Below are 24,778 nucleotides of genomic sequence, written 5' to 3'. Positions count from 1 at the left end.
CTTATATACAAGTTACTTTATAGTATTAGTTTTAAGTTTTTAATACCATATTACTAGTAACTGTAAAAGATATGAGTTATAAAATCGAGCCCCTTTTATGTAATGCTTATCATTCAAGTTGTTTTTGTTGTTTGCTATTTACTAATTTAAATAATAGCAAACAGTGGCAGTATAACAACATAAATCCACGCATCATCCAACAAGTCGATTTACTCATTTTCGTCATGATAACAAATTTATATCATATTTATATTATAATATGCATAACCTTTTGACTTATTCCTACCTGTAACTTGAGTGTAAGGAGAAAAGAGTAATATTTCTACTAGTATAGAGATTGATACATTTGTAGCAGCAGGATTCGTACGATATTTTCCTAAGAAAGCGGCAATCTAAGCAATAATACTCTGCTCCGGGCATGCAATATACCCAGCATAATATTCGTTCCCTGTATTATTATACTATGAAGAAAACGTAGTATGGAATACCATGATACTGTCCGTCATGAGGAACTAGAGTACGCGTGCTACGTGAGCTAGCCTAGCCCATGCACACAAAACAACATGAACTGTTATGTGGTCGACACGTGATACGCACCTGATTGTATTCTGTCGTCAACATGTCATATGACTATTGAACGATTGTGAGGTCAGCTTATTGTATATGTTTGCCATGTATAGATACGCGGTAGAAATGGTCAAGCGCAGAGGTGAAAGTCCGTTTTCACAGCAATACGTACCGAGTATACGCCTCTAGGTGCACGAAAACTGAACGAGGCGAAAGTCCAACTGTTTATGTGTTTTTGTAGGTGTAATATACATAAATATTGTTTGATGCAAGGTTCGTGATCGACGCTTCAAGATGAAGATATTCGGATACTTTCTCCTTCTTGTCAGTGTTACTTTCGTTTCGTCGCAATCGTTCAGTGGTCAGCCCGAACAGATACACTTATCTTACACAGGTAAGCTAAAAAAAAGGGTATATCAGGATGTATATCGACATTTATACAATGTTATCAGTTCACTCAATGCAAACCACCATATGACTTCTTATTGCACAGTCACTTGTGACCTAATACATAGTCTATTCTCTGATTCTATTCAAGGTCATATAACATAAAATAATGATACAGTTTGGAAACCCAGGAAGAATCGACTCCATGACAAGTAGATTCCCGCACCAATCAGTTTTAATTCCAAAATCAGCATATATATATATTGTACATATATATTATATATATATAACATATATATATATATATATATATATATATATATATATATATATATATAATATATATATATATATAACATACATATATATATATATATATATATATATATATATATATATATATATATATATATATATATATATATATAACACAGCTTGTTTCAAGTGCCAGTGGTTTAGTGATGATTGTGGGTAGAACAAGTGTAGCTTTTCTTATAATATAGCCAGGCTTTGGATGCTTGACCAGGAACAAGACAAAGAATTCTTTGTTTACATAAATTATATAAGTCATAATGTTTGTCAAGCTTTACAATGGGAACAACAAAAACCTGACATTACTTTTAAAAAAATTATATCTCAGCCATTTGTTATGCTGTATTTGAAAAAAATGTATCTATACAGCCAGCTGTTTAATAGTTCTGGATGTATACACTGCAGGGTTTCAACACATCTTTTATCCAGAGCTATACAGCTGTTGATTATACAGTGCCTCTTTTAGAAATCCATTTGGGGTAAATTTGCACAACAATCATAGAGTACTTGATTTGAAATTTGTGTAAATTATACAATAAGGTAAACTCAGGCTTTAAAAACATAGACATTGGAGAAAATATTAGAACACAGTTTGACAGAAAAGGGATGATTTGTATTTCTTGTTTTGTAGTGGTTGCTATGATAACTATTTATCTATTTTTTAATGATGTGGCTCATGCCATGGGATTAAACCATTCAAACTCTTGAATTTAGAGTAATACGCAAATTTTGGTGTGTGACATGTATGGTGATTATTTTATTACGGCATTTGTTATGATGTTGTGGTACTTGGAGAAACCTGACAGATATATGCAAAATGAAACGTGTCATTCAAAACAACGGGCTGTATAAAAGTACTAGATATCATGATTGCATGGTTTTGAAAAAAAAGATTACGTTTTGTAAATTTCTCTTGCTTTGACAATAATGTAGAACATAACTAGCTCTGGTTTCTATGGTGACCATCATTTTTGAATGAAATATATATAACACTTTCATACAGCCCATTGTATTCAAATCAGATAATGACACAAAATTTGCATAAATATTTTTCTGTTTAATTTGAATGCATCTATCATTGCCATGTTTGTCAGTTTCTGTCACCAGTTATATTTAGTCAATGTCATAATAAAACAGTATCTCAGCAACATTGGACAATTTGAAAAAAAAAGTACTATAGTTAGATTTAGTGCCTTGTCAGCGATTTTTATATTTGTACCAATGTAATATTGATATTGTCTTGAGCATTAATGTATTTTGACTGTTCAACTCCTACCCTGGACTCATACACACTGCTGTCTGTCAATAAACTAAAGGGTACTTGATTGAATGCACAGTTTAACATGGCACCAGGAATGTCTGGGCAGTATCTACCCACACTGTGTACCAACTTACTAGTACAATGAGTAACAATGAAGTAAAGCACTTTCTCTATGTGCTACTCTCATTTATAGCATTCATATCAAGTGTAAAAGTATACTCTTTCTATTGGTTTATTTACAAGTCTAGCATGTGGCATTTGTAATGTGGTCAATTAGCAAATGAAACATTATACTTTTACATTTGATATGGATGCTATAAGTGATTGTGGTACATACAGAAAATGCTTTACTTTGGTGTTATAGGTTGCTATAAATAATTGTGGTACATACAGAAAATGCTTTACTTTGGTGTTATGGGTTGTAATACTAGTACGGAAGTCTAGACTCTAACAATGTAAAATAAAAGTCAAGTACATAGCTGTTTATTTTACTTGATTCTGACAAATTTCTAACAATTTTGCCTATTTATTAGGTGATCCCACTGAGATGATAGTGACATGGAGTACAATGACATTAGTCAACCAGTCTGTAGTGGAGTATGGCATCACTACATTCAATATGGCTGTCAATGGTACTACTACCAAGTTTGTAGATGGTGGAAAGGCAAACCATACCCAGTGGGTGCATAGAGTCAAAATCACTGGTCTTACACCTAATCAAAGATACAGTGAGTCATATTTTATCACAAAAACTATTTCATTTACTGTATTAGGAGATATTGTAAGGTGTGTTCTATCTTGTGTGAATGCAGATGTGTTATGTATTTGATACAATCTACTGAAAGTGCATCCATCTAGAGGCACATGACAGTTGCAGAGTTTTCACCATCAACAAAGCTAGACAAGTGTAGCTCTTATTCTGTTATGTTGTACATGCTTATTAAGGTGTCCATCTTTGAGAATGAGTGAATTTCAGCATTATCTACAGCCATTCACTTCCAAATTCTAACTTTGTTGGGTTTGTATTTGTAATATATTCCAGTCTATCACTGTGGTAGTGATTATGGTTGGAGTGCTGTCTACTATTTTACTGCCATGAAAGATGGCACTGATTGGAGTCCAAGGTTTGCTATCTTTGGTGATATGGGTAATGTCAATGCACAGTCAGTTCCTGCACTGCAAGAAGAGACTCAGAAGGGTCATTTTGATGCCATTTTACATGTTGGTAAGTCTAACTAAAATCTGGGTCAAAATTAACCAGCATCTCATATGACATTCAAAAAATGATAACAGAAAGAGAAAGTAGAATGTGGAATATTTGTTTGTAGTTTGCCATCAAACATGAAAATATATTTCAACAAGAACTAGAACATTACATTAGAACTTATTCAAAGTTGTGATTTTAGAATTTTGCTGAAATTTCATGTTGACCAGGAAGTTTGCAAAATGTTATCGACTTATTGTAATTTTGTGTGATAGAGATATCTATATGCTTTATTGCTAACTATTTTATATTGTACAGATAGTAGGTCTTTCCCAGACTTTACCTAGAATTGGTGAAGTATTCATAAAAATAAAGTTTCAATTAATCTTGAAGAAATGTTGATCTTTTATTCCTAGGTGATTTTGCATATGACTTTGACAGTGATGATGGTCAAACTGGTGATGAGTTCATGCGTCAAGTTGAACCAATAGCAGCCTATTTACCATATATGGTGTGTGTTGGCAACCATGAGAGTGCATAGTAAGTTAACTTTGTGTTCATGACATCAAAGTTACATAAAAATACAATTGATTAAAATGTGATCTAGAAGAGGTTCAATTTCACTCGAAGAAACTTGTCAAATTTACACTTTTATTGAATACCAAACTATAGATTTTTTATTGGTACTTTGTACATGTACTTTAAACAATGGATTTTAGTTTGGTTGTTCGGTGAAATGCATACAAATTACAACTGCAAAACGAAAGCAAAGTGTCATGTGAAGGAACTATTCAGTTTATACATTTTCAATCCAAAATTTCAGGAGTCAATATTACCTGGACTTTTTTCATGATTTAATAAATGATTGTAAAATTGTTGTATTTTACAGTAACTTTTCCCACTACAAGAACCGGTTCACAATGCCAAACTATGACGAAAATCAAAATGTGTGGTTCAGGTATTGTAATCATCTTTTGTTTCTAAAAATATCAGCCATCAAATCATGTATCAGTTTGTTATATCAAGTAGTGCAGTAATCACATTTTGTGTAACACTCTAAAGTATGGGATTTGAACAGGTCCCATTAGTGATTTGATCATATACCTAAATGGATTACCATTTGTTTGAAAGGAGGTAGGAGAAATCACTCAAAATTAGTTTAGTTTAGTTTAGGTTATGAAAAAATAATGTTAGTGACAGTAACAAAATAGAAACATTACAAGAACTAATTCATTCCTCAAAAATTATTGAGGTTATTGAATTTATGAATGCCCACTATCGTTTCATTCCGTGGAATACTATCACCTAAATAAATAGTAGGTATATACTCACACATCATCATCATTTCAGCATAATATTTTTTTTACAACATTTGTTCCAATTTTCTTTTCATGTAGTTGGAATATTGGACCAGCGCACATCATATCTATATCAACAGAGATTTACTTCTATGTAAATTATGGTATTGAACAGATGTTTAACCAGTGGAACTGGTTGAAAAAAGACTTGGAGGTTTGTAGGTGATCTTTCCACCTGAAAAAACAATTTGAAAACATATCATTTTGACAACACAAAAACATCTAGTGAGAAGACACCATACTTTGTCTGCATATTGTGTATTCATAATTTTCCAAAATCCTGTCATGTTAATTTTGTGCATTTGAGGAAATATTCTATTCATTGACAAGAATTTTACGTTACACAGAGTCTCACCAAAAGCAAAACTGATTTTTCTCATGTATTTATACTTGCGTACTTCATTTATATGATATTAAGGAAGCTACCAAACCAGAAAACCGTGCCAAACATCCATGGATTATTGTGATGGGTCATCGTCCAATGTACTGTTCTAATGATGATCATGATGACTGTACTAAATCTGAAAGCATAGTGAGTACATTAATTGAACCTTTATTACTGACCTTTCAAACCATGCCATGCACTTAAACTCTGAAAGCACATAGAGTGTATTCATGATGTCTTTACACTCTTGCCAACAAGATCTTCCATAAAATCAAGTAAAGAATGTTGTACTCAGACCAATTGATTATTTTTCAGGGTCAATACTTCTTTTGTTACTAATATTTAGATTGTGATAATTTGAAGTGAAAGTACTTAGGTTTATATTTGCAAAGCTATTGTGAATGTATTTGATATCTTGAAGGCTCTTGATTCAATCCCAGGTTCTTGCATTTGTGTTAGTTTATCAGTGGAGCTATAAGGAGGATAACACAAGGCAATTCTTTTATTCAAGGTCAACTTTTCATATGACTGGTCCAGACAACTGTTTTTCTTACCCAACTTTAAATCCTAAACCAACATGGATTTGCTATTGTGGTGATCCAAAAAAGTAACCTTGCATGTTGTCAACTTTTCATAGGTGAGAACTGGATATCTTGGTAACTTTGGCCTAGAAGAATTGTTTTATAAGCATGGTAAGTGTTTGACTTTATTTTAGTTCACAATTATTAGATGTAGTAGCCTGTTTTTTGTCTAGTATTCATCTTTTTTCGTTGATATGTAGATTTTTCAACATTTTATGATTTTGCTGTTCTTTCAAAGCAAGTATGTATTGAAATTGATCAGCTTTTGCCCAGAATACACTAGTTTATAAGATTGTAACAGGGATGTACTCAACTAGTTGCAAAACAACTAATGTTTGTCTCCTTTCCCACAGTGTGTAGTTAATGTGTTTCCATGTAACATGATATTATAAATTTATCTTAAATATATCTTTGGAATAAATAATTAATAATTTCACATCTAGCAATATTTTGTTCACAGATGAAGTGTCATAATGACAGCATGGATCTCAATGTTAAAAAGATGTAAACATGCGCAAACAAAAGTAGTCAATATGTAAAAATAGCTCCTTGAATATATTTCGGGTGTGGACTGCAGTGTTATGAACACGTTATTATTCTACAGTTGATATTACATGTACTTTGGATAGTATTTCATTTATTTACAATACATTTGGTGTAAGTGTATCTTTATTTTATATCTTGTAATCAGGAGTGGACTTGGAAATCTGGGCCCATGAACATTCTTATGAAAGACTTTGGCCTGTGTACAATAGAAAGGTGAGTAGTATTACTGTGTGCACATGCTGGTAATTAGTTTGTCACTGCACAGACATCTCTATGGTTAATGCTAAACCCATAACTCATCAGGATTTACAGTTTCCAAACTTAGCACAAATGTGAAATGGAGCTGGAGCAATTATGTCATCATTTGTATTTTGTCAGTTTAGTTTAGTAAACAATGTACTATGAATAGATTTTGGTTTGTTATGTCAAGTTTGCAATGTGTTTTGTTTATCTATAGAGCTGTATCGCTGTTTGCAACACTTACGACAGTCATTATCCCACATGTCATATGCAATATGCGTGTGATGGCAGGTAAATTTGAAATGGTAAATGAACTTCAAAGTAGTTATTATATGTATTATTTTTCAACTTGACTACATTTACAGGTGTACAATGGTAGTTTAGATGAACCCTATACCAATCCCAAGGCACCAGTACATATCATCACAGGATCAGCTGTAAGTCAGACTTATCAATCGATAACCTTGTTCCTTTCTTCTCACTTTTTGTCGAGGATCTGTTTCCTCAGCAAAGTCTAATATTACCGTCACCTAACTTTAATTGATAGAGATGTATATGCCGTCTTCTGAATCATAAGAAAGCCCAATCAAAATATGAAATAACATAACCATACAGTGGAATTACTTTTGTATGTGAAACAAGAGTCAGCTTCCTCTTTTCAACAGGGATGTGATGAAGGTCCAACCCCTTTTACTGGCCACCGTCCACACTGGAGTGCTTTTAACAGCAGTGATTATGGGTACACCCGTATGACAGTACTCAATCACACTCATTTGTATTTGGAACAATCTGATGTTGTAAAGGCAAGTTAATGAATATATTGATATCATTTCATTCAGGGCTGCAAAGAAGATCATGATGGCTTTCAGCCTCCATATCGTCCATGGAGTGCATTCCGCCGGCAAGACTATGGGTACACTCGTATGCAAATCATGAACACCACTCATGTATACATGGAACAAGTATCTGATGATAAGGTATCATGCTTGTACACATAATAATAATAATTATTATTATTTATTTTTTAAAGACCATTACACAACACATGTTGCAATGGTCTGCACATAACAAATCGCAAAATTTAAAAACATGATTCTGAGAAAAAATACAAAAAACTGCCAAGCCCATCACATCATAAAATGCTTTAAAGGCCCATGATTAGGTCCTTGGTTCTCACATTATTGCTGTCATATAGAGCTATAACGATTAAGATAGGTCAGTTGTTTGTTCAAGACTAATTTTTCTGAAAGCTTCCCCAGACAAATGTTTTCAGACCCAAACTGTAATCCTAATCTGACATTGGCCATTAAATCCCTCTGCTAAATCTTAACCAGTCATTGCTTGTCATTGGTAATAGACCCCTGCCACTGATCTATTCATTCTCATCAGCTCCAACACTCTGACATACTTGCTGCTAACTGCAATGAGTGAATGAAAGCCATGTTTGTAGTAAAATGCTACAACACTAAACTTTGATCCACTCTGTATGTATCTAGATATTTTAGGGATTTATTTGCCTTCATTATTTTCCCAGAATTAGACACTGTGTTTACCATTAATTCTGAGTTTAGAAAATGAATGTTAAATTACTGGAGTTTTAATTTCAAAAACATAAACATGCATCTCTGATTCTGTTTAGCTAGTGAATGTACAGTACTTATATGTCTCTTCTCTCTGTAACTTTAGTAAACATTTGAAAATACCCAAACTGAATTTCGAATTCTGAAAACATGTATCTGTTTAGCTCGTGATGTGTACTAATATTTATCTTTTTTTCTGTCTTTGCTTCAGGGTGGAGAAGTGATTGACAAGATAATGATTATCAAAGATAAACATGGTCCTTACACTGAGTGGTAATATTGTGACACAGGGCTGGCATTGATGGCAGTAGCTCGAAGATATGATGTAAACGTTGTACACTTTATATTTTGATCTTTAATACAAATTAGTATATGGGGATTTCCCCCAAAAATGATCAAAAATCACCCTGTATCCATTTCATAGATTTTATCTGCAACTTGAACTTTTTTTGAAACTGTTGTGTCAGAAATTGATTTTTTGGTCTGCAACCAAAAATCAATGTCCTTCGATAAATCACTATTTCAACTTATTATTATACCACTTATGCATAAAATAGACCTCTGATTTACCCGAATAATGTCTAATCATTGGTATTTTAACAATTTTCAGTAAATATCTTGTTGATCGTGTGATCAAGAAAATAACACTTGAGTTACAGCTAATGCGGGTTTAACCTTAAGTGGCCTTATAGATTACACTTGTTGTAATGACTTACTGAAAGTTTTGCAATATATATACCTGTCTTGAAAAGACACTATGATTCCTACATTTAACAAAAGTTAATATTACACAATTTCAAAACAATTTAGACTTTATTTGTTTTAGACAAAACAAAAAACTGTAGCTAAATAAAATATTTGAAATGTTTCCATAGGAACCATCATGAATTCATCATCAATAAGCATTATATTTTAGAAGGTATCTATATTGATTTATTTGTGGTTGTAAACCATGGTATCCTTTCAGAATATACCATATTTGTGATGTTAAAATTGTTATATGCTGTTTTGGTGAAAACTTTGTATCCCTTCAGAATATACCAAACTGTTGATGTTGAAAATTTTAAAAAATTGTTGTATACTGTTTGGTGAAAACTTTGCGTCCATTCAGAATACAGTACTACCAAACTGGTGATGTTGAAAACTTTTTAAAGCGTTATATACTGTTTGGTGAAAACTTTGTGTGTACATTCAAGATATTGGTAACTAACACAAATATCATTAGAGATTTAAGGATTGTTATAATATTATCTATATTGTTTCATTGTGAATTTTGTATTGTTAAAGATTTTAACCATTTAAGATTGTTATACACTGTTTGGTCATAAACGAAAAACTGCTGAAGATTTTTAAAAGATTGTTATTTACTATTCAGTCAAATACACTCAGGTCAGCCTATTCTATACAGTCTTTTTTACGCAGAGATTTTCAACAGCCTTTTGCAAATCTTAAAATATGTACTCAGAAGTTATCGACAGTATACAGTTTTATTGTGAAAAGTTGAATGTGTTTACAGGTTTTGTAAATTTGTGAGCTACCAGTGTGTAGGGTATCTTTATTTGAAAGATTGCAAACAGTGTCACTACAAGCTGAATTGTGAATAAATGAACATCAAACATAATCTCGAAGCACAGTTACCTGAAGTGAATTTACTTTCTTTAAAAAAAGAAAAGCCAGAACAGTGATAAATATATTTCTGATGTTGAAATTTAGTTATGTATTAACATTGCCATTGTATATTAATCACATTATCCATCCATCCGTCCATACATACATACATACATACATACATACATACATACATACATACATACATACATACATACATACATACATACAGTGTATGTGTGTGTGTGTGCTGGAGAAGTAGACAAAGTGTTTGAATTGAACTTATTCCCCGAGAAAGTGAGAATAAAATAAAGATACAACATGTACAATCAGTGAAAGTAACCAAAACCAGATTCAAACTGAATGCCTCCCATAAGGGAATCACTAATTATGCAAATTAGTCATTAAAACTAAAAAAAACTATGGTAACAGGCTTTTTTGGACAAGTGTGCTTTCTTAGGTATATGCCAAATTATACGGAATTTGAATAGTGCATGATACTGCTTCATTGCTGAATATCGTTCGTTATTCAAATTACTCATTTAAGGTAAAAGTTGTATTTCAGTATAATTGAGCCAGCCATTTTTAAGAAAATGATGACACATACACAAACACACACACACACACAGACGGACATACATACATACATACAGACAGATAGATAGATAGACACACACACACACACACACACACACAGACAGACATCCCCCTCTTAATACCTCTGATACCTTTACGGGAGGTAAAAATGAGAACAAATAGTTAGCTTAGGAAATTATCTCCAAGTCAGACTATAGACCAAACTTACATATAAAACAATGAATACATATTTTGTACATACATGACTAAATGTTTATTGCATTTCCAGGTTACCAGCCTGTATACAAAAAAATAACAATCATATAAACAGTTACACAAAGTTTGGTTCAGCCTCAGACCACTATAGATTCTGAGGTTCAGTTGAATATGACGCATCTCACTTGCGAGTAGACTGACAGATCGGCCGTTGTGGGCGCTCGGACTAATCTCCCTTTTCCCCAAACCTTAGACAACCGTGCCCCAAACCTATTAGGGCAGGCGGATACGCCCGGACCGATGACGTCATTACACATCTCACTTGCGGGTATCTCTGTTGAAACATAGTGTAGAGTCTATGGTAAATGCACTATAGATAAATTTACATGATATGTCAAAGTTCAAGATCACAAGATCACATGTTACCATAACATTTCGAAATTTACTAACACTTGGTTCTGTAAGTGACAATTTAATTCAAATATGACAAACACAGGGACATCTTTTTCTTTGTGTGCAGCAAATCTATAGATAATTCCTGGATCCAACAATTAATGTGTATAGAAATAAAGAGGTCAAATGCATACACGTCGAACTATCTACTGATATCCATCCCTATTTAGTTGATTTTTCAAATCTTAACACAAGAGTGTTATAATCATCAATGAGATGGGATAAGTAGTGCTTATCGAGTGCCTTCACCCGAGCAGTATATAATTATCTGCTCAATATCCCAAAAGAAGTACCTTAATACATTGCTAATAATTTCAAATCAAACCAACTTACATGCGGGTTTTTAATATGACTAAAAAGCCGGCTGCCGGAAATGGATTTATGAACTTTTGACATATCTCAAGTAGACAAAATCACTACATTTCAGCCGTTTGTCGTACCTTATACCTTGGAGTAATTATATTGTCAGTATAATTACTCCAATGTCGTACCATACGGGGGTATGTTATCTCAATAATACTTCCATGGTCGTACCATGGCCCTCTATAATGTGTAGACTTCGAGTTGAGGATTCCCTGTCACGTGATCATTATGTCATTTATGCAAATTTGTCGCCATATTTAATTTGGGGATTTTCCGACGCGACGTCGACTGTACTGCAGCAAGGTAGACGGCTATCATATCACACGAGTACAGGTGAACACGACGAATATAGAAAATTGGAATATGAGTGACATCAATATTTTTGTCGGTAATACTACATATATCGACGCTGAAGTGTATCAGTTATGGTTAGACGGACGTTCAGGTGAGTTTACTACATTTTTGCAACGGAATTTAAATGATGCTACAGTACTGTTAATGTTGTTGTTTATCGTGTTTATCTCTGCTGTGTAAACAACACTTTGCTCAAATCACCTTCAAGGGGGACAGCTACAGGTACTGTACTAGATGTAAATGAGTGGATACTTGCTATGTTATATGTAAACTTGAGTTGCTCGAGTTTCAAGCTTGCAAGACCAAGCTAGTTAGCTATTAATTAGCTAAGCATTTACATCATGTGCCCATGTATGAAAAATAAACCACAGGTGATTGAAGTACACAGCACACATTGGCACATGCACTAGACCTGCTTACAGATAGATGGAGTGCGGCACTCGATTCTTACAATATCCATAAACAGAGAGCCATGGTCAGACTCGGGTCCCGACTTACCCAGTCTTCAAACATTACAAGTAAATATCCCTGTGTAACTTTACTGTTCTATATTGTATTTTCTTAACTCTAAATTTACCAACACTTTGTGCTTTTTTTTGCACTCTACCTGTCAGACTATTTTCACTTGAATGCCTATAATAAATATGACAAAGCTGAAGGCAAGGTGTGAAAAGATAGATGAAGGTGTGAAAAAAACAGACTGCATACAAAATTAATGAGGGAAAGAAAGAAAATTCATTGCCAACTTACCTTTGTTTCCCTGACATTGAATCACCTGCATGCAGACAGGGCACTACCACATTGATTATGACTGGTGTATTTTCTCTGTTTTGTGTGAAATATCTTGTATGTCTATGCACCTGTTTATATCATAGACCCTACAAGTGTAGAGTCTGTGGTATATACATACCATATTTCTATGTTTTATAATTACAGTCAATGAAGCAGTGTTTGCAAGACAACACACTGGTATATTACGGAAAACTGGAGCAACAACTGACATGTTGATGTATGACACCCTGGACCACTACAGAACATTTAATATGTTAGAAAAGATACTACACCATCCATCACAAATTGTCAACCAAATGCTTTTACAAATGCCACTTGCTACCCAAAAGATGCTGATTGAAAAGTAAGTCAGTTTTGAGTTTGTAGTTGTAATAGACTCCCAAGTATGCATCTAGCTGTATCAGTCAAACTTATATAGAAACAGTATGAATTTTGAAAGCTACTCATAATCAAATTTCAATTTGGTGTTTTTCTGTTACATTTTATAGGTACTATGAGTTTGATTATCCAGTGGTTAGAGAAATTCTTGGTAAAAAATTATCCAGCAAAAACAGAAAAGATTTAGATGATATAAGTGACAAGACCAATGTAAAACTAAGAAGTTGTCGACGACAGGTATGTTTTTGTCATTTTTGTTCATGCTTTGAAAGTATTGTTATCAATACTACTGTGTTAGCACTGTAACAGTTTTAGTTACACCTGTGTATCACATGTACTGTAGTCATATAAGAGTTTCTGTTTTTCTTTGTAGTTTGATAATTTCAAGAGAGTTTTCAAAATGGTTGAAGATATGGAAGGTCCAATGTTCAAAAATATCCGAGTTCACTTCTTGGTGTCAGAAAAGTTAGCAAAGTAAGTAAAATTAATGGTGTTCTTTCTCAATGAGGTTTCAGGCAGTTAAAACATCATACTATCTTAGGGACTATCACACAATGCTACACAAGCTCAAAAAATGCACATTCTTTTCAGTCAAAACACCCTCCCCTAAATGAACACATTAGAAGTAAATTTGTATCAACTTATCAACATGTCAGTAGTTAATACAAAAGCTGTTATCATTGAAGGAGTGAAAGTTTTTCATCAAAATTTTGTTAGAAGTGCAAAAATGAAGTTCAGCAATCGCATTGACACCATACCCCCCCCCCCCCCCAACCAATAAAGTTCACTTTTGAGCTTGTGTGAACATTGTGCGATCACCTCCGACTATTGTAGCAATAAAGCATTATGAATTTTGAGAAGGAATTACATACATGAAGTGTCCAATGGTTTTGATGTTATTTTTGGAAATTCTGATTTTCGATTACAGGCAGTATGCAGCCATAGTATTCTTTGCAAATAATCGTTTTGACACAGGGAAGAAGAGACTGCAATACTTAACAGTACCCGATTTCACTTTCTGTGCTGATGAAATGATTGATCACTGGACTGCTGGTTCAGTTGGTGAGTTTTTAGCAAGATTTCCTCTTTTCCATTCCTTAACAAACTCTCTTAGAAAATTGATTGAATAGTTGTGGCTCATAATTGTATTGGTATTAAAAAAGTACTGTTATTGTGCACCTTTGTTTTATAATTTTTGTGGGAATTTTTATATGTATCAAATCAATAAATTATGACAATATATAAAGAAATGAGGATGACATAGAACCTCACATTGTATAGTAAATGAGTACAATTTGAATATATAGACTGTTTGACAAGTTTTGCACCTTGGTTTGCTTTTTTTGGTGTCATTGGTGCAGAAAAGCATTTAGTTGGAAAAGGAATCTGCATTGCAAGGCTTGTACACTGCAAGTGTTACTGGTAAATGACTCCCAGATGCAAAGACATTACATTTCCTGATCAATATTTACAGATTCCAAAGTAGACATCGATGCAGATTTTGATAGAGACTTCCTGCAGGAGCTGAGGGATTTGAAAATTCTCCTTGATAGAGACATGGGTGATGTTCACAAAGGGTAAATATTTTTTTAATTGGATACTTACCAATATATTACAACCAAGATCATAGTTTTGTACAAAGTACTTTCTACGCAACATCATTTTAATTGAATAAATTGTTGATTTGTTTGCCCTTTGAAAATGCCGCTTACTGAGAGCCTGGGTGCCTATTCTTGAGTCAGTAATAATGAAGTGGGTGTAACTGCAACATTGTAAAGTGATAATCAATCAAAGTTACCAGACACAACACTTTCAATATCAGAGACAGTTGGTGTTATCTCAGACAAGAACACAATGTTCCAGGCATTATTCAAAATAATGTCTTCACAACAACCTGGCAAACAACATGGGCTTTCCCCTGGTACTCTGGTTTTCTCCTGCTCTTTCAACACTAGGGCACTAAGGTGCTGCTCATGTCGCGACAATTTAACAATTTATTGAAATTTATTTGGACAGATAAAGATTATTATGAGATTTTTGCACTCAATTTTGTTTGTGTTAATTTACATGGTTAGTTTTGTTTATGGTGGGTGGATAGTGAAATTAATATCCATGTTATGATTGATATGTTTATGTAAATCTATACTTATAAACAAAATGCTATTTCTTTGTTTTTATCACCCAGTCTGGTATGTTCAGCCATTCAAGATAAGATGTCAGAGAAAGTATATGCAGATATGGAGTCAAACTTTAAAGTAAGTTAATTCTTGTTTCTTTACTATAGGTCATCTCACAACTTGTACAACTTATTATTCTCAATATGCTGGTACATGTACTGAAACATGAATTCCAAATACTGAAATTTACTATGTGTAATATTATTTTATACAAAAGTACATGTATTTGTAGTATTAGTACAACCAGCAATTGGCAAGCATTTACAATCAGATTTAAAATCAGAGAAAGTAAATAAATGAATTGGATCAATAATACCTGGAACAGAATATTTGAAATAGAATCTTGTAGTATATTTATTTAATGATTTCATGGTCTGATAAGAACAGTTTTATTGCCTCTTAACATAATATCTTAATTATACAATAATTAATTTCTGTAATTAAAAATTGACAGTTGAAAATTGTTCTCAGAAAATAGTGATTAACAATTGCTATTGTGTGTGTTTATGCTTCACAACTCATGAATATTCTCTCCTTTAATTACAGGCACTGTCACGTGGTGTGATTAACATTGCTGTTGGTATGATCCATAGTAAAGACCTTAGAGATTTCTTCAATGATGTAGTAGAAAGGGTAAGAGCATATCTTCACTTTAACACATGTACCAGTACTGACATCAATGTGCATGCATATTGTGCATGCTACTGGTATTTTCACCGATGTGCAAACACAGACATTAATGTGCCATGTCATTCTGTTATATAATTTTGTATAGTGTCAGTCTACTGCAATGTCTGTTGATGTACATTGGGTATTAATAATGCACATGCAGTTTTAAGTTCTTAGCATTGCGCTGCAATCTGTCTTGGTCGACCATCCTCAGAATGACAAATTCGATAGTTATAGCTGACCACTAGGTGGCAGTGTGATCAGCTGATTGTAGAAGGTTCAGCAGTTTGATACACCTACACCCACCCACCCCCTCCCCACTCTGTTGATCTTGGCATTGTAGCATCTTATGTTGGTAGCATACCTGATCTTTCTCAGGAAATAGTGTGGGGGTTGTATCAATAATGGAGTCCCAGTCAATTTTATGATTGCAATGTCTGTTGTCCTCCAGGTGTGTTAACCTAGTCATGTAAATCATCTCTACTATTGAAAGCTGATAAAGGACATGGTACAATTAACTAATTAATCTAATAACTGGTGGTAATCATATTGCTTGATTTGAAAGTGGATCATACTAAATGTTTATCTCCTTGTGTCCAAGGTCATTGACCCATGTCGTCAGGCTGGTTGGACACCAGAGAATGTGAAGTCTTTCCTGGAAGTGTATGAATCATCCTGCCATCAGATAGAGTATTTCAAAAGGTGAGTCAATGTGACAGTACTTTTACAACTTCAGATGGGAGTAAATGCATATGTATAATGGTGACTGTATTCAGAACAAGCACTTCCATCAGAGTTAGGATGCACAAAATCTTGGTTCTGATGTCAACAACATCTGTAGTTCATAGTAACACAATGTTTGAACATAGACCGTGGCGTGCAATACGCATAGTCTATCTGTACGCATTTGTCACCATTACATGTTTGTCGTCACCAGAGTTGAATGTACACAATAACTTCTAACCTTCAGAAGTCTGGTTCTCACAATGCTAACTAAGAGTGTACATTACCAGCTAGTGAATGGTTTCTATTGAAACATGAGGACACTGCTGTCATTGCAATTCAAAAGTCTGCTGTGAGAAAATCCATTTAACCAAAACATGTCTGATAAATACTTAACCAGTACCATCTGTTAAGAAATTAGTTTCATTAAAAATATTCAGTTGAGAATGTCATCTCTCTCATTTTCTCTTTAACAGGCAACCTCGATTACTGGCTGTGTTCAAAAGATACATGGATACATTCACACGTTGCATACTGCGTATGTACCACAGCTGACAGCAGTAGCTCACGTCGTGCTCTCGTCTGCACTGCCAGAGAAGTTTGACAAAGTGATTGTATATTGATGTAATATATGTAAAGAAATGGTGCAATAGTCTATTTTTATAATGTTGACAAAAACATTTTACTGATGTCAAGTCATTTATTGTCAAGATTATATCAATCTCTTATCCCTTACTGTTCAAGACAACTCAAAATAAATTGAACCTTTCACATGTTCTGTTCTCTTCTGTTCTGTTCTGTTCATTAAATGACTAATTCAGACATTAAAAGTTGTAATGGCTTGCTTTATTTACTTCTTTGAAATTCAACCAACAAGTTTATTACATTACATTAATAATTTCATCTTCGTAGAAAATGGTGAACTTGTCCTAAGTAATTTACTACTAAGTTGGATGGCAACATTATGTTCAGCATTACATTCCTCATAACTGATATTTATTCCTCAGGTACTACTATTTCTAACAGACTACTTATGTATACACAGAAAAAAGTCATACTTCTGTATGAATAATTCACATAAAGCAGTGTCTGTTTGAATTTACGCATGTACAAAAGTTACTTTTGTAATCTCCAGCCTTTTACAAGTAATGCCAAAGTAAAGCACTTTCTCTATGTGCTACACTCGTTTATAGCATTTACATCAAGTGTAAAGTATACTATTTCTATTGGTTTATTTACAAGCCTAGTTTGTGACCTTTCTCATGTGGTCAATTTGCAAATGTGGTACATACAGAAAATGGTTTACTTTGGTGTTATGGGTTGTAGTTCTAATATTTTTCCCAGTTAATTCTATTTCTAACAAACTACATACTAATATGTATATAATATTACACATGGACAAGATCAGTACATCCGTACAAAATAAATCACAAGAGGTATGTCTGTTTAATTTGAAGCAAAAATAGATAAAGCAATACAACTAAGCATGTTTAATTGTAATAGGCTCTTGTTATGGTTAAACTAATGTACATATACATCTATGTTTGAACTCCTTTCCATGGCCATTAGATGGTCCCCCTCCATTCTGTTTAAATACGGAATTTCAATTTGAATATCCATCCCACCCAGGTTGGTAAATGTTTCAATTTGAATATATATACCATCCAGGTTGATGAGTGATATGTTAGTAAAACTGCAACTCGGTGGATCAACCTTACATTTTAAAGCAAGATAGGGAGTTTGAAACAGTCAGACCCCCAAATTTGTATCATTTCTATGCATTGTCCAATACACAAACAGTTGTACAGATTGAGAAGACCAGTATTCAGCTGATTTGATTCTGCTATGATTTAGATACCATGACGACAGCTGAGGGCACCAAACCTGTAAATAATACACACAGTAACGTCAGTACAGACTTGTGCTGAAATGAAAAAGTCTAAACACTGCAAAGTGCAAGTATTCAAAAGTACTCTTTGAAGACACCGCATTACACATAGTGAAAACTGAACCATCTTTTTCAAACTTAGCCTATCTATATCTCTTGGCTGGACTTGAGACCAGGCTATAGTATTCTGGTGAATTACCTAAATGTTTGATAAATATTTTCCAATCATCTTCAAAACTACCCTTTTAAAACAAATCCATAAACTTTTAAATTCACAATACCTAATTCCTTCAGGGGTTTTTCCATGTCTTCTTCTGTGAAAACTTTCCTTGGAAATGTTGTCATCAGTGAGAATGGATCTGTACTACCATCAGTTCTATTTAATTGGACGAATAAACGAACTGCTGCTAGCTGTTCACCAGCTTGAAAAGTATTGGTAAGTGCACTGCCATTTGGAAGACGTATCTACAAATAAAACATACACAACATATTGTCCTCAACTTGATATGTATTGGCCAGTGGTGCTATTTGGAAGACATCTACGATTAAAACATACACAGCACACAGTCACCAGTTTGATATGTATTGGTCAGTACACTACACTTGAAAGATAAATCTTTGAAGAAGACACATCCCCTTCAAACACTACTTCTGTGTGACTGAATGTCGAAATGGTAACATGATTTAAAAGAAATTGATGGCAACACATAAATGCTACAAAGTATCTGTGATATGCAGGAAATTGCTGGATTTTGACCTTTAATGTCAAGGTCAAAGGTCAATGTTTATAAAGAAAAATTACACCTGATAATATAACGTCCTTACCTGCAGTCTTGTTTCATTGTATTCTTTCTTTGGTGCTGGTTCTCCTGATGCAGCAGCAGCCATAGCAGGACTGGCTGCAGCAAGTGTTGGCTGTGTTTCAGTTGCTGATGGATTTGACTTTGCTGCTCTCTCAGCCCTATCCATAGCAATCTGTTCTTTGACCCTTTGTCTAAAAGTGAACAAATGATAGTGGTTAAAGTAGAAAGTAATGTCATCTGTGTGATTCATATCTATGACAGACTCAAGTTTGATGTAATGGTACAAAGCAATGAAAGACAGATCGTTGACAGCGACTTTCTCTGTAAGTACATTTAGTCTGTGACATATGCGATATATCTCTCTTATGTCATCCTTGCTTTGTAAGTACATTTAGTCTACATACTTGGTATATCTTTCTTGTGTCATCCTTTTCAGTTAGAATCGCTGGTTCTTTCCCAGAAACCTTCAAGTGGTTATTAGGTGACTACAGAGACACACCTATCTACAAAATGTCTCACCAAAGTTCAAGTCTTCTTGGTACCACACATTCTCACAAAACCAAATCATTGCTTTAAGCACTCAACTCCACAGCAAGATTTCATCTGATCAATGTTCTGCATTAGCAGACAGTAATACATCTACTTACCTAGTAGTACATCTACTTACCTAGCTGAAAGTAGTACATCTCCTTACCTAGCAGACAGTAACACATCTCCTTACGGACGATCACACAATGTCACACAAGGTCAATAATGAACTTCTTCTTTATACACCTCCTTACCTTGCTAATTTCTCTTCCATTTTCTCTCTCTTCTTTTCTGCTGCAATTTTCTTCAGTTCATCCATTTCATACCTTGGTTGAAAGGAAAATTTTACAATTGTTAAATATACATTTTTTTTTGTTTAATTTGGTGGTGGTCAAAAGTCCTAGGCAAGACTTTAAAGTATCTATTTTGTAAATTGTTTACAAACATACCATAATAGGATAATAATGGTCACATGTTTATAATGATTGGTTCAGATTCACAAGTAGTTGATGGGAGCCTTGTCACTGCTGTTTGTTTCTGAATGGCCTAAGTCCTTGGGCAAGATTTGAATCACCACTGTGCTACAGTCAACCTTGCTATATAAATTGGAACCTAATAGGACAGAGGTTATGTCATGGATTTAATCCTAAGTGCTTAGAGAAGCTGCAAATGGATTGCATACTCCCTAGGAAGTTGAGAAAGATACATAAGGCATTGAACCACTATAGGTCTATGTCATGGGTAATAACAGTGCTATGATCAGGACAGTCACACTCATAGAGCTCTTAAAAATATTGTGTATCATTATTAAATATCAGAATAATTCCCTGAACCCACATTGTCTTGGCACTACCATTATAACTGAAATCAGACAAAGCAAACTAATTTTAACTTTGAAAGAATTTTACTGACTGGTCATTTTGATGACTTTGGCATAGCAAGAGCTTGACAAAGGAAGATGTCAACTACTCTGTAAATATTTCATAGATCACAACATACTTCTCTTTCATAGAGGTGAGAGTTTTTCCCTGTGCTCTTCTTGATTTCTCTTTGTCCAAAGCTTCCTTCTTCTCTTGTGCTTGTCTCTGCTCTCTCCTCTCTTTGATCTTAGCTTCTACCCTAAAACACAGCATCAATTATAGAACAAAAGCTGTTATAACATTGCACAACCTATACACAATCTGTATTGGGACGTTTGCCAAGGTAAGGTAAAACCATAGACTGTGGAGGGGAGACTCCTTTCTATGGTAAAACACAATAAATATACATTGAAATGCAAAACTGTCTTTAGTGGCCATATGGAGGAGACAATGTGGTAATTATTTAGGGAATATGATGAGTACATCTCCAAATACAAAGCTATCTTTGCTCACAGAAAACAGATGTTACATCAATTTGTCATTCTGTAGAAGGATTTGATAAACTTATGCATTCACATTACCTCAAGAGTACTGCATCACTGAGACAATATGGATGAAAAAGGCGTATTTATTTTGGATTTTAATCAATGAAACAACTTTACTGTGTTTCTCTACTTTAAAAAAAAAACCAATGTGAAACAACATAGACTAAGTCCATGTTTGTAGCTCAATACATTGCAAAAACAATTACAATAGTATGCAGAAAGTTATTGTACATACTTGAAACAATTTATAAACAAACTAGGTAAAACATAAGTAATCACTTGTAATCACTCATAAACAAAAGTAATCAAACTATTTCAATATACGGGGGGGGGGGGGGCACTACAGATGTTGGAACAGACTGGATGTCATGCTGTGATTACTTTTCTTTTACCAAGTTACTACAAACATAAACATACTTGGCACGCTGTTCTCGCTTCTCTTCTTCTGTTAGTGGTTTGATTTCTTCAGTGGATTCAGAAAAGTTCTGATGACCAGTCCTTGCAGCATGGGCCTGAAAAGACATCATTGTACTTCTAGTAATTGTTTAACTCATACAGTGTCCAGTGTAAATTAGTGTTGCATTAACTGAAATGGAAAAGGTTACACAATACAAGAACTTGATATGCTTTCTCTCTCACTTGATGACAATGCTGCATACTTGGGTTCCTCTAACACTTCAACATCAATGGAATGTACTTTCATCTGACATCTTCTGGACAGTTTAATTTTGGACTTTTCACTATTAGCAACTACAAGACATGTCTCTTATAATAGTAGGTGTATAGCTTTTGTCTATCAAATATGGAAAAGAAACTAGTACTACTATATTTGGCAATTTCACCTCATCACTTATTGTTATCATTTTGTTATAAGTCCTACTAAAATTCATCATCTTATGCTCATGATCATCGTCATCATCATCATCGTCATCGTCATCGTCATCGTCATCGTCATCGTCATCGTCATCGTCATCGTCATCACAATATTTCAGAATTTTTTACCTGGACATCAAGTTCAGTTTTCAACAGTTTTCCACAACTATGAAAATAAAGAGAACAGAATATAAAAAACAAAACATTCATCTGTATGTCAACATCTGAGATGTCAAACTGGAAATCTACTAAATTACCAATCATGTCATTATTGATCAGTCTATTGTTTGTGGTCAATTTCAAATCTTTAAGAGACTTTATACCAATATCAAAGACTTGAAAAGTAACCTTACTCTTCACATTTTAGGGATAATGGTTGTTGAACTGTTGACTCTTCTTCTTCTGCTGCTGCTGCTGCTGCTGTTGTTGTTGTTGTTTCTGAGTCTCCCTCCCCTGGAAAAGGAGCAGCACAAAACCCAAAAAGTTAATATTTGACATTACATTTCACAACAAGCTTTTATCTGCTATTATTTTCACTCCTTTTGCTGTTTCTTTTCTGTTTGAGTAATCCATTTTACACAAACATCAGAAATTTTTTTTTTTCAAGTTTTTTAACACAAGTTATATCTTACTTTACCTATGGCAAAAATGACAAAAAAATGGGAATATAGAGACAACTCAAGTGGCAACTAGAGATGTGTCACAGGAAATCAAACATATCTGATGACATTACCAGATTAAGTGTTTACACACATGACAGACAGAGCAACGTGTCTTGTGACATGTGTCACTATAGGTGAGCTGCTGGATGTATTCCTAGTGTAAATCTCACCTGATTTTGGTGTATCACCCAATTTATGACCTTGTGGTGCTTGGTATGGTTCATCTATATCAGGGTCCTCACTGTGCTCTAACAACCTAAAGGAAGAAAACACACACACACACACATAGGAACTGAATTTATGTTACAAGTAAAATAGAAATAATTGTAGTACATGGACAAAGAAAGACAATTACTAGATGTTTGGACTTAGCTTGTTGATCAGGACATGTTAAATGTTCACTGCTGGCGTCATAACCCTTGGTTATGTTATTACAAAATGCACAAAGACAGTACAGGATTCATATACAGTTACAACAAAGTTATTGAATTTCCATGAGTTTTGTACTGATCATTTCTCATGGGTTTTTATAGTCATTGACAACTGAGTAATTTATTTTTTTAGGAGTATTTTGAAATGTCAAAACTGTGACAGAAAGTTTACTATTGTCGGGTGATGGGGGGGGGGGGGGGTGTCAGGATTGAATAACATGACACAACTGATTTTGATTGAGTAAGATTGTTTGGGTCTTTGTATCCAGTACAACCAAAAACAAATGCTAACTGTTAAACTGTTATCACCATTTGTTAGTATTCCCAATGGTAGCACTACTTACCAGTCCATTGCCACTTGGGCACCATTATGGTTTGTAACAGCGAGGGCTTTCTCCCTACAAAGAGAAATATATATATTGATTCTGGTTGCTATGTACTACTATGCTTTGTAGATATTAAAACTGTAGTTTTTAAATTTATAAATATAATTTTTGAGACAATTGTCAATGTGGAATCTGTTACAAGTACAACCTTCTCATAAGGATGTTTTGTTAAATTTTCTAAGATTTTCTTGGTCTATACCATTATTAGTTCTTTTTTGTAACCCGTTGTAGAGTTGACGTTTGTGGACTTTTATGTGTCAACTGTCAACTGAATACAAACATGATAGGCCAAGCATACTTATCAATTACCTTTCCTTCAATGAATTGCAAAATTGAAATATTGATGTCAGTGAAATGTGTTGTGCCATTGAGTGTCTATATAAATGTGGGTGAGATGGCATCATCTTGTCTAGTGGTAGGGGTCATTCTGCTATGCTTTTCAGAGGAGGGGGGGGGGGTGTTCGGTGGCACTTTGTTGTATTGAAAAAGTACACCGACACCCATCCTCTCCAAACAAGAGAGTCAGTCAAACTGATTAGTCATTATGACATTACTCTTATCAGATATATGATGTGGAATATGTCATTAATGACACTTGGATAGTAATGACAAAGTGATCCATTATAGTATTGGTATTGATTGGCAAGTACAAAACTCCAGGCGCTTACAGGGTTAAGGCTGCTTTTACATGTAAATCGAAAATACATCATTCATATAAGTTACAGCCTGTGTAATAATCTGGGAACAGCTACAGTTGACATCATGGAATAAGTTCCATTCTGGGAGTAAGGTCAAACAACTTACGCTCTATTCCTGGGAAATCCCATCTCTATAAGAGTATCGACGGCTGTTGACATCTTAAAATCTATGAAAATCTCTCACAAAATGGTCGAAAATCTTCTCCGATACTACCACTGAACCGTTCTCACACAGCTCCAACACGCGTGCCCTTTGACCTGTGGAGGAAAAGAACCCCTAGGCACACGAAAATTAGTCATTGTGCATGTGGATCTTGACTTTCGTTTTTTTCATTCATTCACATTGTAATTAGTTGCGTACGTAATCGTCTATC

General features: G+C 34.2%; 3 protein-coding genes across 3 annotated transcripts; 2 read left to right on the top strand and 1 right to left on the bottom strand.

Moving 5' to 3' along the window:
• The first annotated feature begins 677 nt into the window (after positions 1-677).
• Positions 678-10,043, top strand: LOC144450825 (acid phosphatase type 7-like). The gene is made up of 12 exons (XM_078141566.1): positions 678-961; positions 3,061-3,255; positions 3,570-3,752; positions 4,148-4,271; positions 4,621-4,689; positions 5,129-5,243; positions 5,508-5,621; positions 6,112-6,166; positions 6,747-6,814; positions 7,207-7,278; positions 7,681-7,818; positions 8,633-10,043. The coding sequence occupies exons 1-12, from the start codon at positions 862-864 to the stop codon at positions 8,696-8,698; spliced, it is 1,299 nt and encodes a 432-aa protein (XP_077997692.1). The 5' UTR covers positions 678-861; the 3' UTR covers positions 8,699-10,043.
• Positions 10,044-11,932: 1,889 nt separating this feature from the next.
• LOC144450658 (acidic fibroblast growth factor intracellular-binding protein-like) lies at positions 11,933-17,470 on the top strand. Its single transcript, XM_078141306.1, has 10 exons — positions 11,933-12,082; positions 12,928-13,126; positions 13,272-13,398; positions 13,535-13,635; positions 14,090-14,223; positions 14,636-14,738; positions 15,347-15,416; positions 15,885-15,971; positions 16,609-16,709; positions 17,207-17,470. The coding sequence occupies exons 1-10, from the start codon at positions 12,001-12,003 to the stop codon at positions 17,283-17,285; spliced, it is 1,083 nt and encodes a 360-aa protein (XP_077997432.1). The 5' UTR covers positions 11,933-12,000; the 3' UTR covers positions 17,286-17,470.
• A 104-nt stretch (positions 17,471-17,574) lies between these two features.
• LOC144450666 (UBX domain-containing protein 1-like) lies at positions 17,575-24,655 on the bottom strand. Its single transcript, XM_078141318.1, has 11 exons — positions 24,511-24,655; positions 23,665-23,718; positions 23,060-23,145; positions 22,581-22,680; positions 22,357-22,393; positions 21,772-21,866; positions 20,949-21,068; positions 20,204-20,275; positions 19,444-19,612; positions 18,900-19,083; positions 17,575-18,614 (listed from the first exon to the last, which is right to left on the bottom strand). The coding sequence occupies exons 1-11, from the start codon at positions 24,561-24,563 to the stop codon at positions 18,574-18,576; spliced, it is 1,011 nt and encodes a 336-aa protein (XP_077997444.1). The 5' UTR covers positions 24,564-24,655; the 3' UTR covers positions 17,575-18,573.
• Between the last annotated feature and the right edge of the window lie 123 nt (positions 24,656-24,778).

This window comes from Glandiceps talaboti, chromosome 2 (assembly GCF_964340395.1).
Source record: "Glandiceps talaboti chromosome 2, keGlaTala1.1, whole genome shotgun sequence".
Lineage (NCBI taxonomy): Eukaryota > Metazoa > Hemichordata > Enteropneusta > Spengelidae > Glandiceps > Glandiceps talaboti.
The sequence above is the reverse complement of the archived record's forward strand: the minus strand, read 5'-3'. Positions and strand labels throughout refer to the sequence as shown.